This window comes from Electrophorus electricus, chromosome 20, assembly GCF_041902795.1.
Source record: "Electrophorus electricus isolate QZ-2024a chromosome 20, ASM4190279v1, whole genome shotgun sequence".
NCBI lineage: Eukaryota > Metazoa > Chordata > Actinopteri > Gymnotiformes > Gymnotidae > Electrophorus > Electrophorus electricus.
Genome location: NC_137516.1, coordinates 13925798 through 13952231, shown reverse-complemented (window position 1 = coordinate 13952231; position 26434 = coordinate 13925798). Strand labels below are relative to the sequence as shown.

General features: G+C 40.9%; 1 protein-coding gene across 3 annotated transcripts; it reads right to left on the bottom strand.

Moving 5' to 3' along the window:
* Positions 1–1506: 1506 nt before the first annotated feature.
* Positions 1507–26223, bottom strand: st6galnac5a (ST6 (alpha-N-acetyl-neuraminyl-2,3-beta-galactosyl-1,3)-N-acetylgalactosaminide alpha-2,6-sialyltransferase 5a). Of its 3 annotated transcripts, XM_026998265.3 has the most exons (5): positions 26063–26223; positions 25065–25259; positions 9975–10387; positions 3398–3505; positions 1507–2985 (listed from the first exon to the last, which is right to left on the bottom strand). In XM_026998265.3, exons 1-5 carry the CDS (start codon positions 26075–26077, stop codon positions 2739–2741), a joined length of 978 nt encoding a protein of 325 aa, XP_026854066.2. In that variant the 5' UTR covers positions 26078–26223; the 3' UTR covers positions 1507–2738. The 3 variants fall into 3 exon arrangements, with proteins under 3 accessions (XP_026854066.2, XP_026854067.2, XP_081559765.1); XM_026998266.3 differs by lacking the exon at positions 3398–3505; XM_081703639.1 differs by lacking the exon at positions 25065–25259.
* Between the last annotated feature and the right edge of the window lie 211 nt (positions 26224–26434).

Below are 26434 nucleotides of genomic sequence, written 5' to 3'. Positions count from 1 at the left end.
CTGGTAAAAATGACCAAGAACTATAACATTGCTTACAGCAGCTATAAGGCTTTGACAAACATGAGTCCTTGTGGTCGATTAGTTGTTAGGGAATTTTTAATTTTTTAATTTTTAATTTTTTTTTTTTTGTGGACTAGACTGACATGGCATTCTCTATGGCTGAGTTGAGGTTTGTCACTGCCACACTCAGAGCAATTTTGTCACCTGATCTGCAGGCAAAATTGCAGGTTCTCTGCGTAGGGACCTCCCTATTCATTTGTGGCTTAAGGCTTGATCATAATCTAATGGTTTTGATGAATACCATATTATTAGTACTTATTGACATAGGCACTCACAGATGATCCTTTAATCTTTTGTTAATGCATCTGATTAATAAAATATTTCTAAGTTACTTGGGGGTGTATTTTGACTGAGCTATGCTACGTTTGACAGCTGCTGTATTTGGATAGCTTTCCTCTCCACCTTGCGTTCATTTCTATGAAGACGGGCAGAGGTTGGGCACAAAGGATTATGGGAGCGAGTGCATTGAGAACCAAGTGAAGAGAGCATTGAAGTTGAGCCAGAGTATTTCTAGAGAGGAAAATTGCCACTCTGTAATATCTTCTGGATTTGCCAGACACTACAGAATGCGGGTAAGTGGAGCTAAACATCAAAAATGAAAAACTGTTTCTCGCCACTTGGCCAGGAACTTTTTTTAATTTTGGAAAGTGAAAGTATGTATTGTACTAAAAGAGCAAAGAAAATTTACTGGTATATTTCACTTTTATCTAGCATTTGTTACTGACTGGCTGATGAGCATTTTTCTAGCATTTGTTACTGACTGGCTAATGAGCTGACGTTGGAGTAGCAAAACGTGTCTGAATAGTTGATGCCCCTGGTGTGTTAACATGTTTCATTTTTTTCTAATCAAGCTATGTACTCAACATTTAAAAAGGAATTTATGATGTAAACACGTGTAACAGATGGTGAACTAGCTGACCCGGTAAAGTTGTTAGCTGGTTTAAGTAGTTTTTGTGATGGGCTTGCTGTGGACAGACAAACCTGTTTTTGTTTTTAGTGACATCCACAAAATGGACGGCAGGAGATGAAAGAAGCATTTTGCTTTGCAGCAATGTATCTCAAACCTTCAAGTTCTACCCATCTCACAAGTCCATATTTCTGGATGGTGTGTGTCAAGCTAGGGCACGGCTGGCCTTAGGAGGGATTGTATTAAATGTTACTGGCATTAGTTACATTATAGTTAAATTATAGTCATTTAACTATAATGTACATTTTATTCATTTTATTTTAATGTATCATATATGGGAAGCTGATTCGTAGCGTGTAGGCCGTCTAATATCAGCTTCATACATCACCAAGATCAGGAATAATTTCAGCATCCAGCACAATTATCAAGCAAAATAAGATATTGACATGTCCTACAGTGTAAGTAGAAGGAGACTTATGGTATTCATCACAGCACTGATACTCTTTTTAATTACAGCACAAATTGTACACGTCATGCTGTTTGGATAGTACAGCCTTTAATGAATTCTGATCATGATACTCCATTTTTTAATTTATTTTAAAATAAATTTACATTTACACAGAGACTAAAGTCCAGGAAATGTATGTAATTCAGTAAATGACTGCTATAGGCAGTTAAAGCTATCATTTTGCTTATATTTCTGTTCCATTATATTCAATAGGAGCTAATTTTCCATCATTAAATTTTCTTGCTTAAAAAATTAAAAGAAGTTCAGTTTTGGTCTTTAGTCATTATGAATTTAAACCACTAAAACTTTAAGCCACCAACTTCAATCAATGCCAAGATAAAGTAAATATGGCTCTAAAACATACTTTGTTGTTTCATTAATACTGTAAATGCATTTCAATAACTTTGCATTTGCATATGCATTTTGTTTTGTATTAATTATTTTCTAGAAAGTAAAGTTCATTTTACAAAAGACATGACAAATCCTGAGAATTCTGCAAAGTAAAAATAATGACAGTCTGTTTCTGCTCCCAAAAATGAAGAAATAAATAGATAACTGAAGTCTGATAAATAAGATGTTCTCTGTAAATTGATTTCTATGAGATTTGATTTTTTATATTTCTACTATCTCCCTAAAACCTTTCTGCACCATTAGTTTTTCATCTTACAGGCAACCTGCTTATGACTAACAAAGTTTCTTTCCCAAACATGTTTGTGATAAATGATATAAATACCTCTGTTTACTAATAGCGCCGTGTCAGAGATAATGCCGATATCATCTAGGCAGTGATGACTGTTTAGTTACTTTGTTTCCATAGAGACCTCAAAGCTAATATGATGACATTTTTCCCAATTCTTCTACAGATGGTGGGAATCTGAGTGTTTGGCAAAAACATAATGGCCTTTAAACAGTGCCCTGTTGCACATCATCCATCCTGTGTTGAATATGCCCTATAACTGCAAGTATCATCAGCTTCATCTTTTGTGGATGAACAATGTCCACACACTATAGCACAGATCAGATAATCACATGATGCTAATTGAGCATGTGATTTTCTGATCATTCCAAACAGTCGAAAATGAAGCCATTATAAATCTACAAAGGAAATGTGTCCTCCTTGAAGTTGTCAGATAATGCACATGTCCTCTCAGTGCCTGCCTTCTCATAGTCAATCATACAGCTGTGTGCACATGGTGATGTTTATTAGCCAGCAGTCCAAGTTCCGCACAGCAGGGTATGCTCTTCTGAACACACAGGTTGCAGTCATGTCCTCCAGGACTGAGGCAAGACTGTGGTCCCTGTGACATTATTAGGTAATGGCGCTGGACTCCAGTCCGGCTGGTAGAAGTGGATGTTGAATGTCCGTGCCCAGTTGGCAAAGACCCGCTTCTCCGTGATAAAACGGTGATGACTACCGCGTCGCCCTCGTTCATGAGAGATGTACATGGCACATTCATCAGGGCCCAGGGGCTCGTAGTAGTGATACGGGACAGAGGGGTGCTGAGCCTCCCTATGGAAACCAAAACACACAGTATATAAGGCAAGCAGTGCCCAAAGTTAGCAGTAACTGAGGAACTAGGTTCCCAGATTCCCAAATTAATCTTGAGCTGAGTATCTGTAGGCGAGGCAATTAACCTGAATTGGTTCAAGAATACATTGCTATAAGCAGAATGAATTGATTTCATGTAACACTACAAGGCTTCAAAATGGCTTGGGAGAGGTTCTGCCTCAATGGAGAAGTGTATTAAATCATCTAATTTCTGCCCCTAGTTATTGTAAATCTGAAGTTGGTGAAAAGCAGGGCAGCACTGACATGGGTTGGATGTTAAATGGTACAACATGGTGCTTCAAGCGAGATAGATTGGACTTCCATGAAGTACCCATTATGCAGATTACATATTACGCATTATGTTTTCACTTACTTGCAGAAGTCTGGAGGCACCATGCCGTAAACATTTATCCGGTCACACAGCTCAAGCGCTATGGTCATTGTGAACCAACCTGTACTTAACCAAGAATTAGATATCCTCCTGAGAGAGAAAATGAGTGAGAGAGGCAATATAGTCATTAAGGCATTGACTGATTGATATTCTATCATACAATAATCTATAAAAAAAGGAGTAATTAAATGATTGCGGACGATGGTTATTTCTGGTGAAAGGGAACAGTGATACACATGAGTACAAGTATCAGTGCCATTTAGTAAAGATGTCCATCTGACAGCATCATTTCTATAACTGAGCATTATCATCAACTGTTCATCAACTGTGCCTTCCTGGAAGCTCGTAATGATATTCTGACAAATAACATAACAACAGAGGAGAAACAAACACCATTAGGGAAGAACAGTGCAGGATGTGATTGATTAGGTGGTCTGATTGCTGGTGAATTACCACCACCTGCAGAGAGCTGCCCATCTGGCAGCTGTCACATACATAATCTCTTGTGTATGCGCCAATGTGGAACTCAACATCACCACCACCACCTCTCTGTGCTTTTCTAGATGTCTTGATCTACAACCTGGAAATTGGCCTTTAGTGTGGCCTCAATAGCCTTGAAAAAGATCAACAGGTTTGCATTGTACAAGTAGCTCATTAAGTAGGGAGAGGTTGCCCTGTTTGTGCAAGAGATTGAGAAGATCTTGCCTTTGCTTGTGATAGAAATGACTGGCATTACAAATCAAACGCAGTAGGCACTAGAGTCTGTGATGTACTATACTGAAGTCTCTCTCTACACCTCTGAGTAAAAGATACTGGCCTCTGAAGGGTTACAGATACAACTACGGAAATATTGACTTGTTCTTTGGAATTAGCCTTGGGGAAGATGCTACACTCTAAGATGCGTTTACATTAGCATTACATTAACACAGTAGTCAATTTGCCATCTAATGCTGAATTGGCTAAATTTCACTTGTTTCCCTTGTCAGTGTCAGTGACTGACAGAGTTGTCTACTTTAGTATGTTTCAGAATCCACTGATCTGGTTTAAGGTTGAGACTTTAGTGTATATTCTAAGCACTGTGCAGGTGGTGTGGTCCAAATAATTGAGTGACCATGATCTTTAACCAACAAAGAGTGTTGAGACTGCAATTTCACATGCACACAAAAAAAGAGCATATTGTCTATTCCTAGTCTTAGAGACCTGCAGAGTAGCAGGCCAGGGTTATGTCTCAAGGGACAAACTGCCTAGTTTCAGAGGGGGCGTGGGGACGCTGTCCATTCGAGTCACACAACCAGTCTTGGCTAGTCCTAGCTAGAACATGGGGAAGCATGCTTACAGCCTGATTTTTGCACCAATTTTCCAAAGCAATCCCTGCCTTTGGGGGGTGGGGGGATCAGTACTGTTTGATGCAGATGCTACAGCTAATCACAGCGGAACACATCTGACGTGTGTCAAAGAAGTGCTGAGGCTGGGTTCCTTTTATTTGAGGATTATACGTGCCTGACAGTGTTTAGCGTGGTCTGCAGCACTTTGAAGAATGGGGCGTGTGCGCATTCTTTCAAGGGTGGGATTGCGTGAGTATGTTCTACCCTAGGAGGAGAGTAAGGGCTCCTTTTTTGATCGCAGATTGCTTATCACTGTTCAAGATTAGTAATCTGGATAATTCAGAGGAACAATGAGCATGTGGAATAAAACTTTAGCAACCCAAACCATGATTGTAAAAAACATATGGGAAAGTGATAGATCATTGGGAAATGTTGAGGACCCTATTTATGTGTTCAAAAACAATAAGTGACAGTCTTCCAATCATTTGAACTAGACTGCAGGATATTGTATGTACATTTTGGCCAAAATAGAACACAGTAGATCCTCCAGAGCTATTTTCCAGTGTGAGCAGACATGGATGAACCAGAGACCAATGAGAAGAGGAAAAGAAAACTTATACACCACATGGATCCAATTTCCACGATGGGCCTGTTTTGTGTAATTCCTGCTGGACTCACTGCCTCACCTGCGCTGAAATGACTGAAACCAAACCACTGTGGGCTTTCTTCTCTCCACAGAGACACAATAATTTGGAGTTGGTATAAATGCTTCCAGGCAAGCCTGGATTCTTTTGTGCTTGCTTCTTGGCACTGCGAGCAAATCCTCTTTGAGGACTCTTAAAATTACGTGTTGCAAAAAAATTACTGCTGCCAGTTCAATATTACAAACGCTTGGCAAGACGAGCAAGAATAAGCCTTCATCCTTGCAAATTAATTTTCACTAAGTCTAGTCGTCATGGTCTGATCTGCTTGTTTTTTCAGATAGCGGTAGCAGCTGGAAGATCATTGATGTGTTATATTAAAGCACCGAAACAATATTCATTCATGTTGTCCTTTGTGGACCTGTGTCTTTGCACATCTCTTCAAATATGGCAAATTAATAGGATTTCTTTTTAAACCAAGGCCAAACTGTTTTTTTCAAGTGATCTGTGTGTTTCATCTAGGCCTTTAGTGCTATTTCAGTGTTTAGGACAGGCTAAATAAAAGGTTTTACATATCTGCTAACCCTTCAAAAATGTGCATGAAAGCCAAAGAAGAAAAAAATTCTTTAATCTATGAATTTGGCCTTCCTGCACCTCATTGATATTAACCACATTTAAACAAGCTGAGAGTTTTGTTTTTTATTATAGTTTTCTCATTCAGAAGAGCCAAAGACGAGTGACAGCCTTGAAGTTGTTGAATCAATAAAGGGCCTGTCAGAGTTGCTCTGAACAACTTTTGACAGGTCAGGTTTGACAAATGAAAAGATGACCAAAAAAAAAAAGGAAAAAAACCCCCACAGTAGCTGCTCGGCCATCTAACACTGGCATCTTAGAGAGGCCTCGTGGAAAGTGGCACATGTCTCAAAACTCTTGCCAGCTTTTCATCCTCACATCTTCCTTTTACTTTTTTGTCACTTCAAAATATCACTCCAGGCAAAAAAAAAGAAGATGAAACTGCACCACTGATCACAGTTTGACTATAATGCAGTAATAATATAGAAATAATGAGTTGCAGGGCCACATATACCCAGCACCAATCTAATCCAGTGTGTGATTCAGACTAATTAATCACAGGAAATATTTGCATTGCTTTTGTAATTAGTTGCTATGGAGTTTGCGGAAAAGGTCTGCATCATTAAATTAGGTTGATTAGCTGATATCCCATGTTGGTATTGCATTTCATCATGACACATTGACTTAAATACACACACCTGCACTCATGTACGCATGCACAAACAATGCCACATGGTCACATTCAAATACACAAACACATGCATTCTCTGCAGTCTTTGTGATCAGGACTACAAGGTGACATTCTGCACAATTATGAGATGATTACAGCTGCCAGAATTTCATAAATAAACACAGCGCATTCTGTTCAAAGCACACACTCTATATTACAATTGAGTATATGTGCAAACAACACAAAGAGATCACCAGAATGGGAATTTAAGCTGTCAAAACCTTCAGTCCTTCAGATTTCCCTTCTGATTTCTTTTGCAGCAGTCTCTTTGCAGAAGCTTGGTGTGTGCTTATAACATGAGAATGACAACACCTCAGGCCTCTACATAACTCTACATAAGCCTTTTTCTTTACAATGCACAGTGGATCTCTCACAATGGATCCCTACTACTATTAAAAATAATAATAATAATAATGACATTGTTTACAAACAAGTTGACTGATTTAGTGAAACAAATATTAACATAAAAGAAATAATATATTTTGAAGCATTAGTACTAAGTAATTGAATAGATCACAGCTGTATGGGGATATAGTAAGTAAGAGCTCAAACTCAGCACTTCAACAGTTTTACAGATAACAAGTGTACTGCTGTTTGATGATCTAATTGTTGAGTGATCTAACTGGAGTATATCTAATTTATCATTTTACAAAGGTGGTGAGGTGGCGAGACTATGAAGATAAAAAAAATCCAATTCTAACCAATGAAGAGATTTAAGAGTCAGTGTAATGTGAGCCCTCTTTTGGTTTGTAAATTTGTAATAGAATTCTATGGTAGGTCAAAAAAGAAAATGTTACAGTAATCCACCATGACTGTCAGAAAAATACGTGCAGGGATCTCACTCAGCAACGAATGAATGTCAGGACCTTAAAGATAACACAGAAGTGGTAGTATGCTATTTTGCAGATATCACTGATGTAGTTATTGTAAATTCTCAAAAATGAGTCCCATATTGTTGATGCAGATCTTTCATTTTTGGCCTTCAGAAGTGGCAATATCCCAGTTTCTCTGTGTATCATATACAATAACAAGAGCTATTTGCTTAATTACAAAAAATTAATTATTACACAAGTTAATATCAGTGACACAGTCAGACAGGTACATAATAGGCTAGAATCAGGTGCTTAAAATGTCTAATATCCTATATTCTTTCTTTTCTTTTATATAAAGAAAAATATTTTTTCTTTTCTTCGAGTGCACTTATAACCTTTGTGCGGCTTTATGTTCCAAAAACAGTTATAAATAATTTTTACATGACAATTTTCCAACTTCTCTTTATCAATTAAAATTAAACAGGCTACTTCTATTACTGTGCCTTAAAGACAGAGCTCTGGTCTGACTGGCTGCCCTGTTTTTGTGCCTATTCAAAAAGCACTCTTCAGAGGTGAAACACGCCTGAGAACTGAGGTGGCTTAGATTCCATATATCGACTGTATGGACCGGGGGAATAAATGGTGTGTTTTGAATTTTTAACAATTTACATATTACAGATAAGGCAGGTTGTTTTGTTTATACTGACAGTATATTGTATTTATTAATTATAGCTGGCTAGCAGAAGCACAGATTAATTAAATAGTTAAATGCCCACAACCACTTATGGAGGACCTGAATAGTCTAGAAAGTCTGAATTCAGCAGCCTGTCATATAGAATTGTCTGGCTGGATGTAGCAAAGTCACCACAGAGCTCTGAAAGAACCAACGCACACAGCTTACCTTAGTCTGTATAACCTCTCAAATCACTGAAAACCTTGAGAAGTACTGGGTCAGTGTTATGGCAGACCAGAAAATGTGACAGAAATGTTTTACATTAAGGTTGTGTTCTGGATAAATGCTATCCTTCCAAATTATTCTGACAGGAAATCAAGGAAAGGTTATTAAAGTTACTAAGCCCAGAGGGTAAAGAGTGCTTTTCTTCAGCAAAGGCCTATTTCGGGAATATATGGATAAACTGCGTGTCGTAGTGATTGACAATATTCTAATGAGTAGAGAGCATGTTTAAAAAAGGCAGTAGTTAGAGAGTCAAGAGAAAGCTATAAATACTGATAAAACCTTTTTGAGTGCATCCCCATCAAAAGCTGACAAAGTGCACAAGGGTTAGTTACTGGCCTATCAGGGTGAAGAATTTCAGAGAACATTGCAAGTTCTGTTGCATTTATCAGTGAATCTATGAATAGTTGTGAAATGGGTATTTTGCATCAGTTCAGTAATTGTTAATCAAGTTTGAGCTGCAAGCTCAAATTCATGTTTTTATTACAGGGCAAACTGTGATTTGTGCATTTGTGTATCTCCTTTATGCTCTATTTTATTTATTTGTCAACATTTTTTAATGACAGGTTTATTCCTTTATTTCTTTGAAACTGACGGTCTTAATGATCACCGGGACAACAACATGAATTCGACATTCAGTTTTCAACTGAGTACTTCATGAGGAGTGTATGGGAAGATAAAGAGTGTAACATTCATAGAGTACATCTGAGATACTGAAGTACCTGATAGTTGTCATTATTTCATTCATTATGTTCTTCCAGATTTACATTTCAAAAAAGACAATAGTGGTGAAAAACAGCAGCAGAAACATCGAGACTAATGTTTGTGGGATCCTAATGTCTAAACCTTGTGCAATGATCATGTGTAGATCCATATGAATATTAAAATCTCCAATAGTAAAAGCATGTTCAAGGAAAGTTCAAAACCTAGAAAGCGTTTCCCTGAGCCCCTCCAGAAAACCTGCACTGTGTCTACATGGCTTGTAGATAACCTGCAATGAGAACATGCTGAGTACTGGCGAGAGGTTTTAAATGTACTGCAAGGTTTTCAAATGTATAAAACACCAAGCTTCAGACATTCTGTTGGCTGGATTATATAAAAGACTTACCGGTCAGTGACCGGTCATACAGAAAGGAGGATTTAAGAACCTGGATGTGTACAGTAGTTTGTTTATGTCCTAGGCTCTGAAGAAAATTGTGGTTAAAGCTAATTATCAGCAGTAAATATTAATTTGCTTAAACACAGAAAACTGGCACCATGGTAAATCGTTTTGACTCTGGTTGCTCTATGTCGACATATTTTCTGCAGCAGCAGAAAAACAGTTACTTTTTAATTGTATCATTTTTTGTAGTATCATTGTTATAGTGTGTACTTATGTGCTATATAGTGCCTTACACGCAAATAGACACTTACTGTCCAGACAAACAGCATAAAATTTATTTGGGTGGCTAAGACTTTGTAATGTACAACTGGCCTCCAACACTCAAGGCCAACACATTTCACAGTAAGCGCATTTGACCTACCTATCTTTGCCCGTTTCCCTCTTGAAGAGCTCATCAAACTGCAGCATCTTCTGCCAGGAGATGATATACACCTTGAGCTTGGGCAGCACCTGGCTGACCAGACGCAGGTTGTTGTAGACGAGGCCCTTGCCGTCACGCCGCATATAGCTGCTGGGCCCCCAGAAGACGAAGACTGCGTCCTGGCTGGCATCGAGCAGCTGCCGGCGGGCGCGGAGCACACGCTGCATGCTAGAGTGGGCCACCACGCGCAGGCTTGTGCGGCGGCCCACGTCGGCACCGAAGCTGCTGGCGGCTGGCGCGTCGTTCATGCGGATGACACACTCGGCGCGGTCGATGTCGGCGCCACGCCCGCCACCCGTCAGGTGGCCAGAGCTGGTGACCAGTGAGCAGCTGCTGCAGTGCATCTTCAAGGGCTGCGGTGGACAGAGCGAGGGATGGGGGCGGGGCAGAGGCAGAGCAAGGGCAGGGCAGAGGGGAATGGGAGTTACAGTGTCTGCCTTTCTTTGTAAATTGAAAAACCGGCAGCTTGCGAAGATGATCTGATTATATCTCCTGAGATCATCTTCTTCATGGCCCGTACGATAGATTAACCACAGCCTCAGGAATGGGCGCCATTATCAAAATGGGAATAGGGCAAACAGCCTGCTCCAGTTCCACTAACAATACTACATACACAAACATCGCACTTGTGAGGGAGAAATATAAAGGTGCCCATATAGCTGATAACAATTCAAGAGCTTCGCTGGCCTCTCATTACCTTCTACCCTTCAGTTCAGTTCAGGACTTCAGCAAGAGGAATTTCAGCACTAAAACATAAGAGACAAACCATAGCAACAATGACCCAACAATACAGCATGTAGGCAATAGGTGTGTATCACACTCTCCATTAGCATGCCTGGACATAGCCCTGGCCAGTCGAGACCCTGTGAGTCTCAAACATGGTGGATTTACCAAGGCACATTGCCCTTTCTCCACACCTCCACATTCATACCAAACACCATTTTACTGTGCATACCACCCCTCCCACAACCATCCGTTCTTTATGGCTTTTCATAAATTATTCGAATCCCACATAATATGCATTATTGGTATTCAAACAGAGATAAAGGCACACCCCTTCCACTCTGCCTAGTAATACAAAGTGGGGGAGGGGGTTGTTTTTTGGGCCTGTCTCCATTGCTCAAGGAATTGTCTCATTTATTGTGATTTTTTTCTTTCCCAGTTGTCCCCCCCCAAACACACACACACATACACACACACACACACACACCCACACACACACACACACAATACCCACAGCCCCCACCGTTTTTGCAGTTTAAATGAATGATATGCAAAGATCCCACACAAAGCTGTGCAATTTGTCCTGGATGGCGGCATCTGCCGTGAGAGAAATAATAATAACAAATGGAGCACTGGAGCACTGAGCAGCCTGTGGGTGGTGGCTGCCTTGCGGCATTTGCATGCCTTTCCTACTCCTGATGGCCATATCTCTGTTTCACTTGTTAATGGCATTCGTGCCCTCCAAACCCCCCACCCACCCCAAACGCCTCCTCCCCCCTGCTCCTCACTACCACCCCCAGGTCACCGGAGGTGCCGGAGCTTCTCTGCTGACATAATGTTTAATGACGCCAGGAGATAATGAGCTCCTGGTGGCCCCACATGAGCTTCCTGTGTTTCTTCCAGCAATTCTCTGCAGCCCACAGTACAAAAAAAAAAGGTAGAGAAAGTCAGGACCAGCTGCACAGCTCAGCTCTGGAGACCCATTCTGTTCAGCTGAAGAGTGTAACAGAGGCACCTGTATGAGGACACCGTTCAACGGCCCATTCGGTCTCTACTCTCCCCATCGGCGCAGGGCACCCGCGGAGAAGTCTGCGGACTGGCCGAATGTATTTCCATCTGCTCCAAAAAACCAGGGAAAACTAGCCTGCAACACCAAAATCGGTCATACCCATGTTCCGCACGAAGGCGTGGATGGAGCAGCTACAGTTCCGTCCTAGCTCATGGCTATGATGGTGTGTGGCCTTCACGCACTGAGTAACACACTAGACAGGGGCTGAGATGGTGACAGCAAACTTAGCTAAATGTCATCTCCAGCCTAACAAATAGAGTAACCTTGGTAAAAGGGCAAGTGTACAGTATGGCCAGTATTCCACTGTGGTGTGAGTAGCAATCTTTTAAGCAAGGCACTTATGGGCCTGACCTGAAACGAAACAAGTGGCCTGTATGAGGTCCAGGATTAGACACTAAGTCTAGCCACTTGTGTATACGGTCAAAGGTGTGGAGGTGTGACATATTGTGAGCTGTAGTGACAACCTATTACCATATGCCAAAGGAATATTTCAGTCAAACAAAAGTGAGTAACTAGGAGCATTGCTAGGGAGTTTCATTCAGTGGCTTAACACCAAATAAATGTTTCTTTTGTTTCTTCTCGAACAGGTGATGTCTTGAGCAGAACATTACATGGGGAGTAAACTGATTAGATCTTTATTGAAGGTAATTAAATAGAAAACTACACCGCTTTTAAAAAGAGATCAGAGGGTGGTCACAAAATGAATGGGTGGCCAAAAAATCTGGTTAATTTTACAGAAGTTCAGATGAACGAACTAAGTTCTAAGTTCTGAAACTGTATCTAAAGCCTGACTATGCAGAGAGCAATTCTGTCTGTTCCTCATTTCACAGATAACCCTACAGGAACCATCTGGCTTAATCACAGATATGTTGGCAAAATGTATTCACTCTTATAAGAAACAACTTTGATTAGAAAATGGAGGTGATTTCAACCACAGTTAAAGCATTCTATTAGTGAATGTCCCACTATAACACAAATGTTGAAGTCTGACGAAGACATTCTACAGGCTGCGCTGTTCTGTGGTGACAATAAATTGTAACTTTGTGAAACCATGTTATAGTTCAACTGAATGAAGATTTTTAGATTAAATGCCCAAAATATAACACTGACTGTGAAAATGTAATGTTGTCTCAACTGGTAATGTAAAAACAAATAATAATAATAATAATAATTTTATCATTTATCATTTAGGAGATTAGTACCTTGGCATTCCCCTGTGGAAACAAGCCAGACTAGGTATCTAGTTATTAAAGTTACATTTGATAATATTTTAGTTGTTGGATGAAAATGAATATTATCATCAAATATAATTTCCAGTACAAATAATACCGACTATAAACTTTTTCAGTAGGCGTTCTGCATGGTAAGAAGGCATGATGAACCAGTACATCAGTACAATTCGTAGTTGCTTTTTCCATTATAAACCAAGAATGAATGTCATCCTAGAGATGACAGAAAGACCAGTATGGCAACATTTTGGGTAATGTGCTGTATTTTCTTGCTCCCATTGTACCAAATTGAAATCTCGTTTTTGTTCTGATGCAGTAATCATCTCTGCATTATTGCAGTCAACCATTAGTTTTCAGACTACATTTTAGCTTGGTGCTTTTTATTTTAATTTTCTAGTGTAGCAAAATGAAAAGCTAAAATGAAAATGAAAGCTGATTACATTAGATACCAACATTATTGAAACCATTTTTAAAAAGTGATAGTGTCTTCAAAAGTGCAACACTGCAGAGTCAATACTTTAATCTCGTATCATCCTGCTTTTCTTCAGTAACATTTGTTATTTGGTAACATTTTGGTCTCTTTTCTTTTTTTGTCTCACCTCTACCATAAAAACAGCCTGAGGTTCTTAAACCTCTTGGATCCTGCACATAATGAATTAACACTTCAAACATTTTTATGCAGCATACATGATAAAAGTATCTTAGCTGTAAACTCCATTACCCATAATCCCCTGCCTTCTGTCTTGGCTTCACCACTGCATAATGCTCAGTTCTGTGTCTGTGGTAGGACTAAGAATCCTTAAGAGTTTTAATTGCCACTGTGACCTGTAGTTTGTCAGTTTGAAGCAAGGACTTGTGTAACAAGTGAAATGTGAAAATAAAATCAAATGGAATTGACTAATGTACTTTCTAATATGGCTTTTAAAATGCTAATTATACATGGCAATATAAATTTCACTGAGCTGTATCATAATGATTGAAGGTCAGAAAATTCAAAGAAACGTATAAAACGTCTTCTCATAAGTCATAAAACTATTGGTCTTTAATACTCTGCAGGCAGTCTTAATTCTGAGGAGAAAATTAATGTACGAATAGCCTGAATGAGAAACACTCATGAAAAGCAAACGTGCTCCTATAAATACTCCCTGCACAGCACATAATTGTATAACCCAGCAGGGCCCACTGTAGCCTTCTAATCATTTACTTTAATTATCTCAGCTTGTTTAGTGAGCAAGTGCTGGAACACATACTAAGGAACACAGAAGAGGCACAAAGAGTGAGAACAGTGGCCCCTTCCCGGCCGTTTCTGAGGGGGTGGCGGGGGGCTGAGAATCATTTTGAAATGTGCTATTGAGAGGAAATCAAATTGCATTCGGCAAAAAAGGGTGGAAAGAGGCTCAGGGGCACAGTCGATTAAGAGCCCTGCTGGGAGAGTGTTCACTCTCGCTCACTCCCTCACTCTCTCCCTCACTCACTCACTTTTTCCTCATCTGCCACCTTGCTGTTTCCCACAGTGTGGTGATACAGTAAGCTAATGAAGGAGACATGACCAGGGCATGCTGACCTTACGGAAACCAAGATGCAATTAGATGAATCTCCTCGGCCTCCCGTCATCCCCCCTCTGATGGCAGCCGCCATCGCACCTTTCCAGCGTAAGCTCTTAATTAGACACAAAAAAGCTTTTTTCTTCCCCCTTTCTTGACTTGGTGACAATCCCTCTACAAAAAAAAAAAAAAAAAACCAGCAGCATGGCCCAATTATCCAGAACCACACACGACCTAGCGAAGGGGCGAAGGGCGACAGAAAGCCCAGCTGCATAAGGATGGAAATGCTTCAGCATTTGGTATACAGAGTATGCAAAACCCCACGTTACATAAAGATATTGATAACATACAGGAAGAATAAAAGATACAGGGCGTAATGTGAATCTGTAGGCAACTTGAATGTGGGCGAGACATGCCCGTGCAGTCTTCACAGAAGTGAATTCGCAACCATCCTCCTCTTTGTAAGTGGCATCACCAGCAAACCAATCCTCTTCTCCTCCAGCTGTAATCTGTAAGGTGGAGAGGCTTTTCTCTGTCTCATAGGGAAGGCTCACATCCCCACAGCAGGTGGACAGAGAGACAGAGGGAGACAGTGAGACAGGCTGATAGATGAAGGCACTCCCTGGTGAGATGATTGCTGTACCTCAGACCCAGCGGTGCGCCCTGCACCAGGGTCACAGGGGCCGTGTTGTTGGAGAGGCAAGATTAAGAGTGCCTGCGTATACCCACCAGCTCTTAAAAAACAAGCTCTCGGGGGGGCTTGCATCTACGCTGGGCTTTATATCCCTGAGAAGAGCCCCCAGTGATAACAAGCTCTCCCAAGAGAAAATAGTATCTGGAGGGATGGCAATCACAGAACAACCAAAGAGGAGCGACAGATCAAGAGTTTGAGTTGAAAAGGAGGTGTAAAAAAAAGGGGCATAAGCCTTAGCATGACAAGAGAAGATTCTAGAAGCAGTGCATTGAAGTAAACTTTCAATACTCAGCCATCTGACCCCAATTACCATCAATAAAGTAAAACAACACAGAAAAAGTGAAGTATCACATCTTATGTTCCCTTAGAGGCTTTTTAGTGACTTAGATATGACAGGTTGCCCTGTTGAAAGAAAGCTACAAACCTACTAGAAATCTATATACCTAAACATGTCTCTACAGTGCACTATACCAGCTATTTGGCTTATATGGCTTGTATGTGTAATATTGCACTGACGATGCACGGCACAGCCACCACGAGCCAACATGAAATGAATGTGGAACAGAAGAACCATGAGTTTTTAAATTACCTCATTAAACCCGATATGGTTTAATATGCTTTCTCCTTGGTGTGGAATGTGTAAAAATCCCCATTTCTGAACTGGGATACAGAACGCCCACAGTGACATCCTTGTCCAGCTGTGCAGATTGTAAAGCTGCAAGCTTATGATGATCGAACCATTTTCAAATTGACGATATTATCATTATGATTTTATAATTTTGTTCAGTATTCACTCTTCAGATTCTATTGTGTTCCAATCCTTCCTCAGTCACATATTAAAGACCACAGGAACAATCATTCCAGAAAGGTTAAATACATTGAGAAATCACTATTATGTACAGCTGTGCTATAGCTGTACCCAATGCAATTATCGCAGCAATACATTTTATAGCAAAGTATAAGCCATCACTAATGTCTACAATACTGCATTCTAAAGTCAAATGATTAACTCCTGAACTTTTGTGTACAATGTATACTGGCCTCTCAGGAGTGGCCTGGTTTTGACCAAAGCCAATGTGTTATGTTATCTAGACACTTATATATATAAGTGAGAGAGAGAGAGAGAGAGAGAGAGAGAGAGAGAGAGAGAGAGAGAGAGAGAGAGAGAGAGAGAGAAAGAAAGCTGGCTGGATCTACTACATCACAGGCAGGACCCCAGATGCAGGCTGTGTAAAGATGCCCCCTGAGACAATCCAGCACAACGGGATGCAAAAATGCTAGCAGGCAGTATATACAACGCTATAACCAAGTGGCTGACATAGTATACCAAAACATCTGTGCTGAGTATGAGCTGGAAGTTCCGAGGTCAAAGTGGGATACACCCCGGAAGGTTGTGGAGAATGACCATGCTAAGATCCTGTGGAACTTCCAGATACAGACAGACAAAATGGTAAACACTGTTTGCACAATTATTAGGCAAGTTGTATTTTTGAAGATTCATTTTATTATTGAACAACTACAGTGCTCTCGGTCAATCCAAAATGTTAATAAACCTCAAATCTGAATATTTAAGAGTAAAAGTAAGGTTTTGGCTTTATGAGGAGAATATTTATGTGTGCAAAATTATTGGGCAACTATAAGTGTGCAGAATTATTATGCAACTAAATGAAATACAGAAAATTTTCATATCTCACTTGTTTATTTTCATCTGTTGAAGTGACAATAAACAACTCAAAATGTACAAATAAACATTTCTGACAAATAAAAAAAATAAAAAAAAATCAGTGACCAATATAGACACCTTTCTTTTCAATAAGTCATAAGCCTTCCATTCATGGAGTCTGTCAGTTTCTTAATCTGCTGATGATCAACTTTTTGTGAATCAGCAACCATAGCCTCCCAGACACAGTTCAGAGAGCTGTTCTGTTTTCCTTCACCGTATAGCTCCCATTTAAGAAGGGCCCACAAGTTCTCAATAAGGTTTGGGTCAGGTGAGGAAGCGGGCCATGTCATTATTCTTTCATCTTTAAGGCATTTACTGGTCAGCCATGCAGTGGAGTACTTTGATTCATGCGATGGAGCATTGTCCTGTATAAAAATCATGGTCTTCTTGAAAGATTCAGACTTTTTCCTGTACCACTGCTTGAAGAAAGTGTCTTCTAAAAACTGGCAGTAGGTTTGAGGTTTACTTTTGAGTCCATCTTCAATCTGAAAAGGTCCAACTAGCTCATCTTTAATAATACCAGCCCATAGCAGTATCCCACCTCCACCTTGCTGGCGTCTGAGTTGAAGTAGAGCTCTGTTCCTGTTACTGATCCAAACACAGGCCTTTCTATTTGGTCCGTCAAGAGTCACCCTCGTCTCATCAGCCCATAAAACCTTTTGTCTGTCTTCAGATATTTCTTGGCCCAGTCTTGACATTTCACCTTATGTTCAGTGGTGGTCGGGTTTCAGCTTCCCTTACCTTGGCCATGTCTCTGAGTACTAAACACCTTGTACTTCTGGACACTCCAGGTAGGCTGTAGTTCTGGAATATGACAGCAGTGGAGGATAATGGGTTCCTGGTCACTTCAAATTTGATTCTTCTCAAAACTTTGTCATTTCATTTGCATCTTTTTTTCTCAACACGTTTCTTGCGACCCTGTTCACTATTTGCAACAAAACATTTGATGTTCTTTGATCATGGCCCAATATCTTAGCAATTTTAAGATTGCTGCATCCCTCTGAAAGACTTTGTACAATCAGTTAATTCTCTTTTTTGGCCCATGTTTCCTGAGGAAAAGATTATTATTAATAATAATAATAATAATAAATTATTATTATTATTATTATTATTATTATTATTATGCACACCTTGATATAGGGTGTTGATCTCCTTAGGCCACACCCTCCATCATTACACAAATACACATCACCTGATATATTAAATCCAATAAGCATTCAAGTTTATACAGCTTGGAATTGGAAAATAAAAACTTTATGATATGGTCAAAATACTCTCTTCTCTTCCTTGTGTATTGGTCATGTCTTTTATTTATTGTATGGAATTATTGCACTGTATATATATATATCTGAAATGACAATAAAGCCTTTTGAACTTGAACTTACTTTTGCACACAGTGTAGCTAATCAACCTCCCAAGCATATGTATGTATATATGTATGTCTGTGTGTGTGTGTGTGTGTGTGTGTGTGTGTGTGTGTGTGTGTGTGTGTGTGTGTGTGTGTGTGTGTGTGTGTGATGAGAGGCTGAGGTTGTGACCATGAGATGCGATGGTGGGGTGTGTGAGAGACACACATCCTTGAAGTTACGTGGCTCTAACCCCAATGATTAGTCACACACACAGTTGCTGCATCCATTAGAGGTGTTCTACCTGCCATTACCCCTGCAGGAGTACACGCACACACACACACACACATCCACACACTCACCAACAGTGCCAGTCATTTACTTCACAGCTCTTTATCTGATAATTATAGTGATCGTCGACTCCTGTGAAGCCCTACACTACAAAACAGATCTTAAAAAGATAATGGTCTGACGGGCCATGTTTCCTCTCTTTGGGAGTATTAACAACCCTCCTTTTAATTATTTTTCTCTCAAACCTCTCATACCTCTCAAACTGCTTACCATACACCTGCAGTGGTTTGGCGATAAAGAGTGTCACCCTTAGCGACATGCGCAGCACATGTGGGCTGCGTGTTAACTGACAGTGATGGTAAACTAAAACAACAGCCTTTTAAGCAACAAGTGCATGCATAATATACATTTGAGTGTGCATATTGATATGCTATACATTAATCACCACTGCACATTAAATTTATATTCATTCAGACACGTAAACCGATGGGGCTTAATTCTTGCATTTCTAAGCCATTCATGTCTGTCTTAGAAAAATGCATGCGCTCCCAGCCCATTATTAGAAATACCTTCTATATTCCTACACTCACTGTCTTAAAGGGTCATTTTATAGCTGTACAATTACAGACAGCAGCTCATCCGATGCCACACACAGGTCACCAGCCATTCTGTACCCTGAGCATTACTGGTCTGTCTCTGAGTAGAGGACCACGGCTGACCGGATATTCTTTGACAGTTCCCAGCACAGCATTAAGAGATCTCCAGCAGTGACACAGTAGCGTGCATCACGCCGGCATGAGTGCACAGTGCTGGAGATACCATGCTGGAGTTTTTACGTGTGTCAGTGTCGATGCAGTGATGACAGTGGTCTGTCAACCGAAATGTATTCATCAAGCACCAGTCCTTTGCTCAGAAATTGATGAAGAATTGAAAGAAGAGTAATACAAACTCTGCACGGCAACAGACATTTTGTAGTGTCGTGTCTACACCTGCAATGTGTTTTTAACGAATAATAAATAATAATAAATTTATAATAATTTAATGTGTATAGCCTTACACTGACAAACTGACAAATGAATAAGATATGAAATATTTATATATCAGTTATAACCATATAAGGCTAAAAACACCACTGTGCTAAGCCTTCAGACCATGCTCTAACAATCTCACTTGTGTAATAACTTCACCCAGCACATACACTCTTACCTCTCAAATGGTTTGCCTGCCTTCTGCGCCTCTCATTTAAGAGCTATAATCAGGGATTCACCATCTCCAGCTCACCCCCTCATCTCAGAGGCTGCGGTCTCCCGCGGATCCATCAGTGCCCTGATCCTGAATTTCTGTCAACTCCCAGCAGGGCCTCCGAAATATGCATAAAAATGGAAGACAGTGCTCGGCATATACAACAGAGCCTGTGAATTCCCAGACAACAGGCTGTCAAGGGTGTTCGAGGCCGTGCTATTGTGAGGTGTTTTATATTGTCACGCTGTAACCGCTGCTGAGTTCCGCTGACGGCGCCCGCCGAAGGCTGCCTGGTGCATGCCATGCTTATTAAGGAGTACCAAGCTGTGGGTAACATGGGTGAATCCCTTTGCCAGCGCTGCTTTTGAGATTCCTCGGGACGAGAAAGCATCGAGATGCACTGAGAGCTTTACTTTTTTAAAACCCAAACAGGAATGAGGCAGAATAAACAAATACAAAAATGAATATCATCAGATGGAAACAGTGGCATGATTAAACTGACGCTACTTGAAATACTCCAGTGACTGTAACTTATCACTTTGCAGTAGCGTCAACTTAGCGTCCTTTCCCCAAGTCTAAAAAGCAGCCAGGAGAAGCTCCAGAGTAACAGGGACTTGGCGGAGCTGTAATTAATAGCCTCTACATGCAATATGCTGCTAATCTCCTGGGAAATGTTATCGGCATGCAAACTTATCACAGCCAAATTACACAGAAAACATAAATGATAGCTCAATCTTTCCTTTTCTTCAGTGTGAAAGGCAGTGTCATCGATCACACCTAAATAGGCCAACAAAGCCTCTGGCCCTGGAAACGCTGTGAGGGTAAAGGGAATGTGTTCGTCTGTGCACCATTTCTCATTAGAAACCCCCCGCCCCCCAAAAAATGTCTGATCCAATAGTATGTGCTCTGTATCCATCTCTGTAGACTTGTACTTCGAGTGGAAATGTCCTTGTAGTCAAACCGTTCACAGTCTGTGAGCCCACTCCATTCATCCGGCCAGATTCCTCTCGAACCGAGACTGGAGGCTGACAGCTCACCAGACGTTAATGGCAACATATGTGAAAGTTCCAAGAGCCTGCGATTTTGCCGTGTAAGGTTTTTTACGGCAACCTCGACGAAAGATGGCCGTCTGGGTGAGGATGCCGGCGGGTGTTGCCGCACAATTACTCCAACGAGGGAGTGTTTATCAGAAAAGGATGCAGTTGCGTGTCCTGGAATTGTTTCCCCGGATGCCCTGGGCTGGATTCCCCCTAGGGCTCACGTCTGCTTGGCAGGAGATGGCTTCTACAATGGCCATGTCGCAGTGCCAAGAATGGGCGTGCCAAAACAGCCAGGCTCTACAGCAGTTTCACGAGAAGAGTAAGGAGACTCGCGTGGCTTTGCTAAGAATATCTTCCAGAGTTCTTAAATGCTGCAAGGTGGAATTGAGCCACAGAGATTCAGCAGCACCTTTCTTGTTCATATACTGCTGACATATCCATCATACAGCATACAGTTAATCGGCATATTCTCATTCAACTATGAGATCAGTCAGAGAGCAATATCAACACAGCTCCTGAATACTCTCCTCCGTCGCATCAAGGATTATGGATTTGTTGTCTCATTACAGAACTGGGTCCATACAAAGAACTTCAGCTTTAAAAGGCTAACGGTCAGCTCCAATCAAGGACTAATACAGTATGAATTGGCAAGCTATTTCAGGGTCCGTAGCAGAAGTTCATTTCCAGTCTCACAAGCAACGAAGGGGAAAGGAGTCTGGCAGCATCTTTTTGCATAACCTGCCCCTCGCACACGCGCACACACACACACACACACACACACACACACACACACACACACACACACACACACACACACACACACACACACACACACACACAGTGTCTGCCCAAAGCCTATGTTCCATAACATCAAACGGGTACACGAGTGCCCTCTCAGTCCACTTACACCTAAACTGCATTCTCCTGGGCTTCAGCAGTGAGTCAAATCCGAGTGAAAGTGTGCAGTGGTGTAGAGCTGAAAGCTGAGAGCTGGCAATTCTGCCACCACTGGAGACATCAGGCTGCAGCTCTGTGTCGAGAGAGGACCCTCAGGACCCTGCTATCTCCCACTCTCTTTCTCTCTGCCTTTCTTTTTCTCCCTCTCTATTTCTTTTTTCTCGCTCCCTCTTGCTTCCTCCTCCTCCTCATCTGCACCCATGCTCTGCAATGGAATAATTCCAAGGAGCAGTCATCCAGCAAATGAAAGGCAACGAGAAGTGGACAAGCCCCAAGCCTTGGTCCTCATGCCAGCCACCCTTCAGCTGACGCAGCATTAATCAAACCAGTGAAGATAAAAGGTCAACTTGATGTTCACACTGAATGGCTAAAGCACTAAGTACTAAGACAAATAGGTTTTATTAACACTTGATTGCTCTTGACTAATGATCATCTGTATCAAATAGTCTCCATGCACACCATGCCTGGAGTACATGCTTGTCAAATCACAGACAATTGTACTCTGATAGTACATCATACCTCTTGATATCATCACACCTGACCATGATACGTACATGCTGCAGCAGTGGTAAAGCAAAAGGTTGCACAGGTTTAAACCTGCCCACCTTCACTGCAATGGTAATATGCTTTAGGGTGGGTAACTCCAAAACAGATTCCCCACAGCATTCCCTGGTCATTAACCTCATGGGTTGTGGAGAGGGTCTGCTTTTTCAGCTGCTTTTGAGAATTGGAAGAATTCAATCATTAAAAAAAAATAAACATTTTTTAGTGTGCATTATGAAATCTGTATTCAGTATTCAGGGCTTCTCTCACAGAAGAAAAGAAAAAGTGGACAGAGTAGGTTTGCTTGAGAGTATGACAGTTGAATGCATCAAATATCCTATAAGATTCAAGACCAAGGCCTCAACATGCCTCTGTCAAGCCATAATCCACCAAAACAATCCTGCCTCCTAGCAAACAGTGCGTGACCCTCACCGAGTTCATTCATCAGAGTTCTCCATTGCCTTTTTACGTGTCTGGTGGGATAGGATATGCATCTGAGCTATAAACCTTACACATTTTTCAAAGATGTGGCTAGATTTAAATATCGGATCTGGTTGAACATGTTTTAATTTTTTCATGCCCAGGCCCTACAGAGCAATACTGTTGTCTCACTTGCAAGAAGTACTTGCCAAGTCCTCATGCTTTTTTCATGCGGACTGTGTTAGAATTGCTAGTGCTTTTAGCAAACCTGGGACCTCCTGGAGAGCATGATTAGAAATTTATGGGCGATGCTCACTGAAAGTGCTTTTTCCCTTCTAAGTTATACTTTTCCCATCAAGGTTAAAATATGACTGGTGGAAGCTGTGGCTAAACCTCAGCTTGTTTCAGTGGCCAGAGTCTTACAAGAAACGCAGATACCGACATCTCATCCAACCAGTGATATGAGCCTAAAGCTCTGTGTGACTCAATTACCAATTACCTTCTTCAACCCAACAACATATCTCAATGTTTTTCAGAAGCTTTTTTTTTTTCTCTCTGCTTGAGATTTAGTTATAGACATTTTACTGTAATTACCATGGCTAAAAGATTTTGCTTGCAAAATAAATGTAGTTTGGTCTCCTTTGCTGCTGAAGATGGAGAAAAAGACAGCTTGTGTTGTGGACGCTTGTCAGGGTTGGGGGGAAAACTCCAGACAACAAAACTCAGCTGCAGAATGCCCTCCACTGAGCACCAGGATGGGAGGTCCCTGCTAATAACTGCTGGAGAAACTCTCAAATTGAACCACGTAGTCATTCGGGGTTGTCAGCACCTCACCGACAGCACGCTGCCACTTCCCAGCACGACTGGTTGCCTCGTCTTAAACCTCCAGGAGCATCCAGCCATGTCCCTGCAAGGCTACAGTACACTCCCACCATAAAGAAACACCCACTACAGAGACACGCCCACCGCAAAGACACGCCCACTACAATGCAGACAGACTCCTCACTGAAAGGAGAAAAAAAAAAGCGACACTCACCGGCAGAAGGGTGAGTCAAGCGCCGTCGAAGAAAGGAGAAGAGGGATTCATCAATAGCAGATGAAAGAACACGGCAAAGAATTTTCATTTGAGCAAAGGCTGACATGGCTAACAGTAGGTGGATATTGAATGGCTAAACTGTGATTAATGGCAGATATATGGAGGCAGGTATATGGATATGTGTGTGTGTTTGGTTTTTCACAAGTATGGGTAAATATACACTTGCCATCCACTATAGTAGGAACCTTCACTTACTGGATACTTTATTCTGTCCATTTCTGTACATTTTATAGAGGACGGTTACAGACCTGATGCCATGTGTTTGTGCTCCCTGCTCAGTTCCTGACCGCAGAACAACTGCTGACCGCATGTCATTTGGGTGGGGGTGGGGAACACGACACAGAATTGATGCTGACATGACATGGTAGTGGCATGATCCATGTTTGTCTGTCACAGCAGTGTTGCTTGCTGCATTAGATGTGCCTGTGTCAGTGGTGGACAGAGGAGTGATGTCACTCCAAAAGGTCCCAGACAGCAGTGGTGCTGTGGTCGTAAACTGACTGTTAGTGGCGGCTTGGAGGCTGGTTGTCACAAACTGTGGCAGTTAGATGGACCGTAGACTATAAATGTTCCATAGACTGCAACTGTACACCTAACCAATAGTTATTTCTAATAAAGGGGCTGTTGAATGTAGCCTTGCTAATTCCTTCAGTACTTTTTAGATGCATTCCATAAGCTTTCAAGGTCCCATGGTAGGACTGCTACAATTGTAATGAAAATAAAAGCTCTTCACTACTGTGCCAAAAAAACAATTTCCCTTTTAACATAAAAAAAGAAAGAAAATCGATTAACTTCTTTTTATTGTCAAATTAGCTTTCTAAGCATTTGCATCTCAATACAAGCATCACTGAAATGTAAACAGTGCTTAAGTTAAATGCCTATGAAAAATGCCACTAATTAATTTTCACTGAGACATTGCTTACCTCATTATTCATTTGATTTGAATTCATTACTACATTATCGCTAGTTTCTGGATTTTAAAATCACAAATAAATAAAAATAAAAACTGCATTGTAGCTATTATCCTGGTCAGTTAACTAAGCAAAGACTACTTGAAATATCTAAATAAAGACTTGTTACCCACTGCTAAGTAGACTGCTAAGGACTACTTACACTGTGGTCAATGATACTGATGTAGCCCTGCAGAGGTGAAGGCGCCTTTTGCGTCTTGCTCGAGACTTTTGTCGGATTTGCCGTCTTTTGGGCGGACGCGTTGTTAGAACTCCCGGCGTCATTGCTGCTGACGTTGTATACGACGAACAAGCTGGTACACATGGTGATAGCTAGAAACGCGGCTGCCCCATGGCGCTAGAAAGATCAATAAAACAGTCATAGTCGTGATATCATGATGCGGCATGTAGGCTCGTGGTGGTGTTTGTGCACCGATGTCAGTACTGCCAAAAAAAAAAAGAAAATTAAAATACTGCCAATCGTAGTTCTATACTAAAGACACGAGCTTGTAGATTGCCAATAACCTACAGCCTAGAACGCAAACTTATGAATGTAAAAATATTAGCCTACACAAAAACTGTTTTTCGGATGTTGCAAATTACATATAAACGACGTTTGCATTAAAGACAACAAACTTCTAAAACCAAAACAAATAAACAAACAAACAAACAAAAACAACAACAACAAAAACCCTATCACAGGTAGATTACCGGTTGCTTTGCGGGAACTATGTCATATCGTATCCTAATCTAATTACGGAGCATTGAGGTAAATCGATTTCAGTTATGGTTACTCAACCTCTGAACTAAGCTTATTTAAATAATAGCCAGTGTAACAAATACACAGCACATTTAAAATGTATACAAATTCTGTTTTCATTTGTTCCAGAATTTACACTTAATTTACACTTAGCACAACAGCCTAAATGTAACATATTTCATATTTAAAAAAAATCAATCACAAGAAAGAAAAAAAGGCATTGTTTAATGCTCGGTTCTATTATTCAAGATCAGTCTTTTTTTGTCTTCGCATATAGGCTACAGTCCAAAGAAACAAGACCCGCAGTAGCCTACTTCAGAAACAATGCTTCAGACACGCGTAGCTTAGTTGGGACGACGGACCATACGAACAATTTAAAATGAAAAAAAAAATCATATTACCATAGCCGTCCTCATTTTGTAGATCGGTGGAATATTTCCCCAGATTTGCACATACAGTTCCACTTTTGTCAATAAAAGAGTACTACATTTGATTACGCTGCCATAACGCTCCCATCATCAGTTGCACAGCCGAGGCAGCGTTCTCTCCACTCTCTGAGATTACCGTGTGTGAACACTGGCTAAAGCCCATTCTTATCGTGGAATTCAAGGACCGGGAGCAGTACTCAGATGTTACCCGCTGTAATTCTTCATGGTCTTAAAGAGCACTGATTTCTTGGTTACAATCCAGTAACACGTGTCTCTCACTACAATAATAAAGGACCATGGAATTCAAGAAATTATTCCAGCTACAACAAGCTTCTAATTCATACC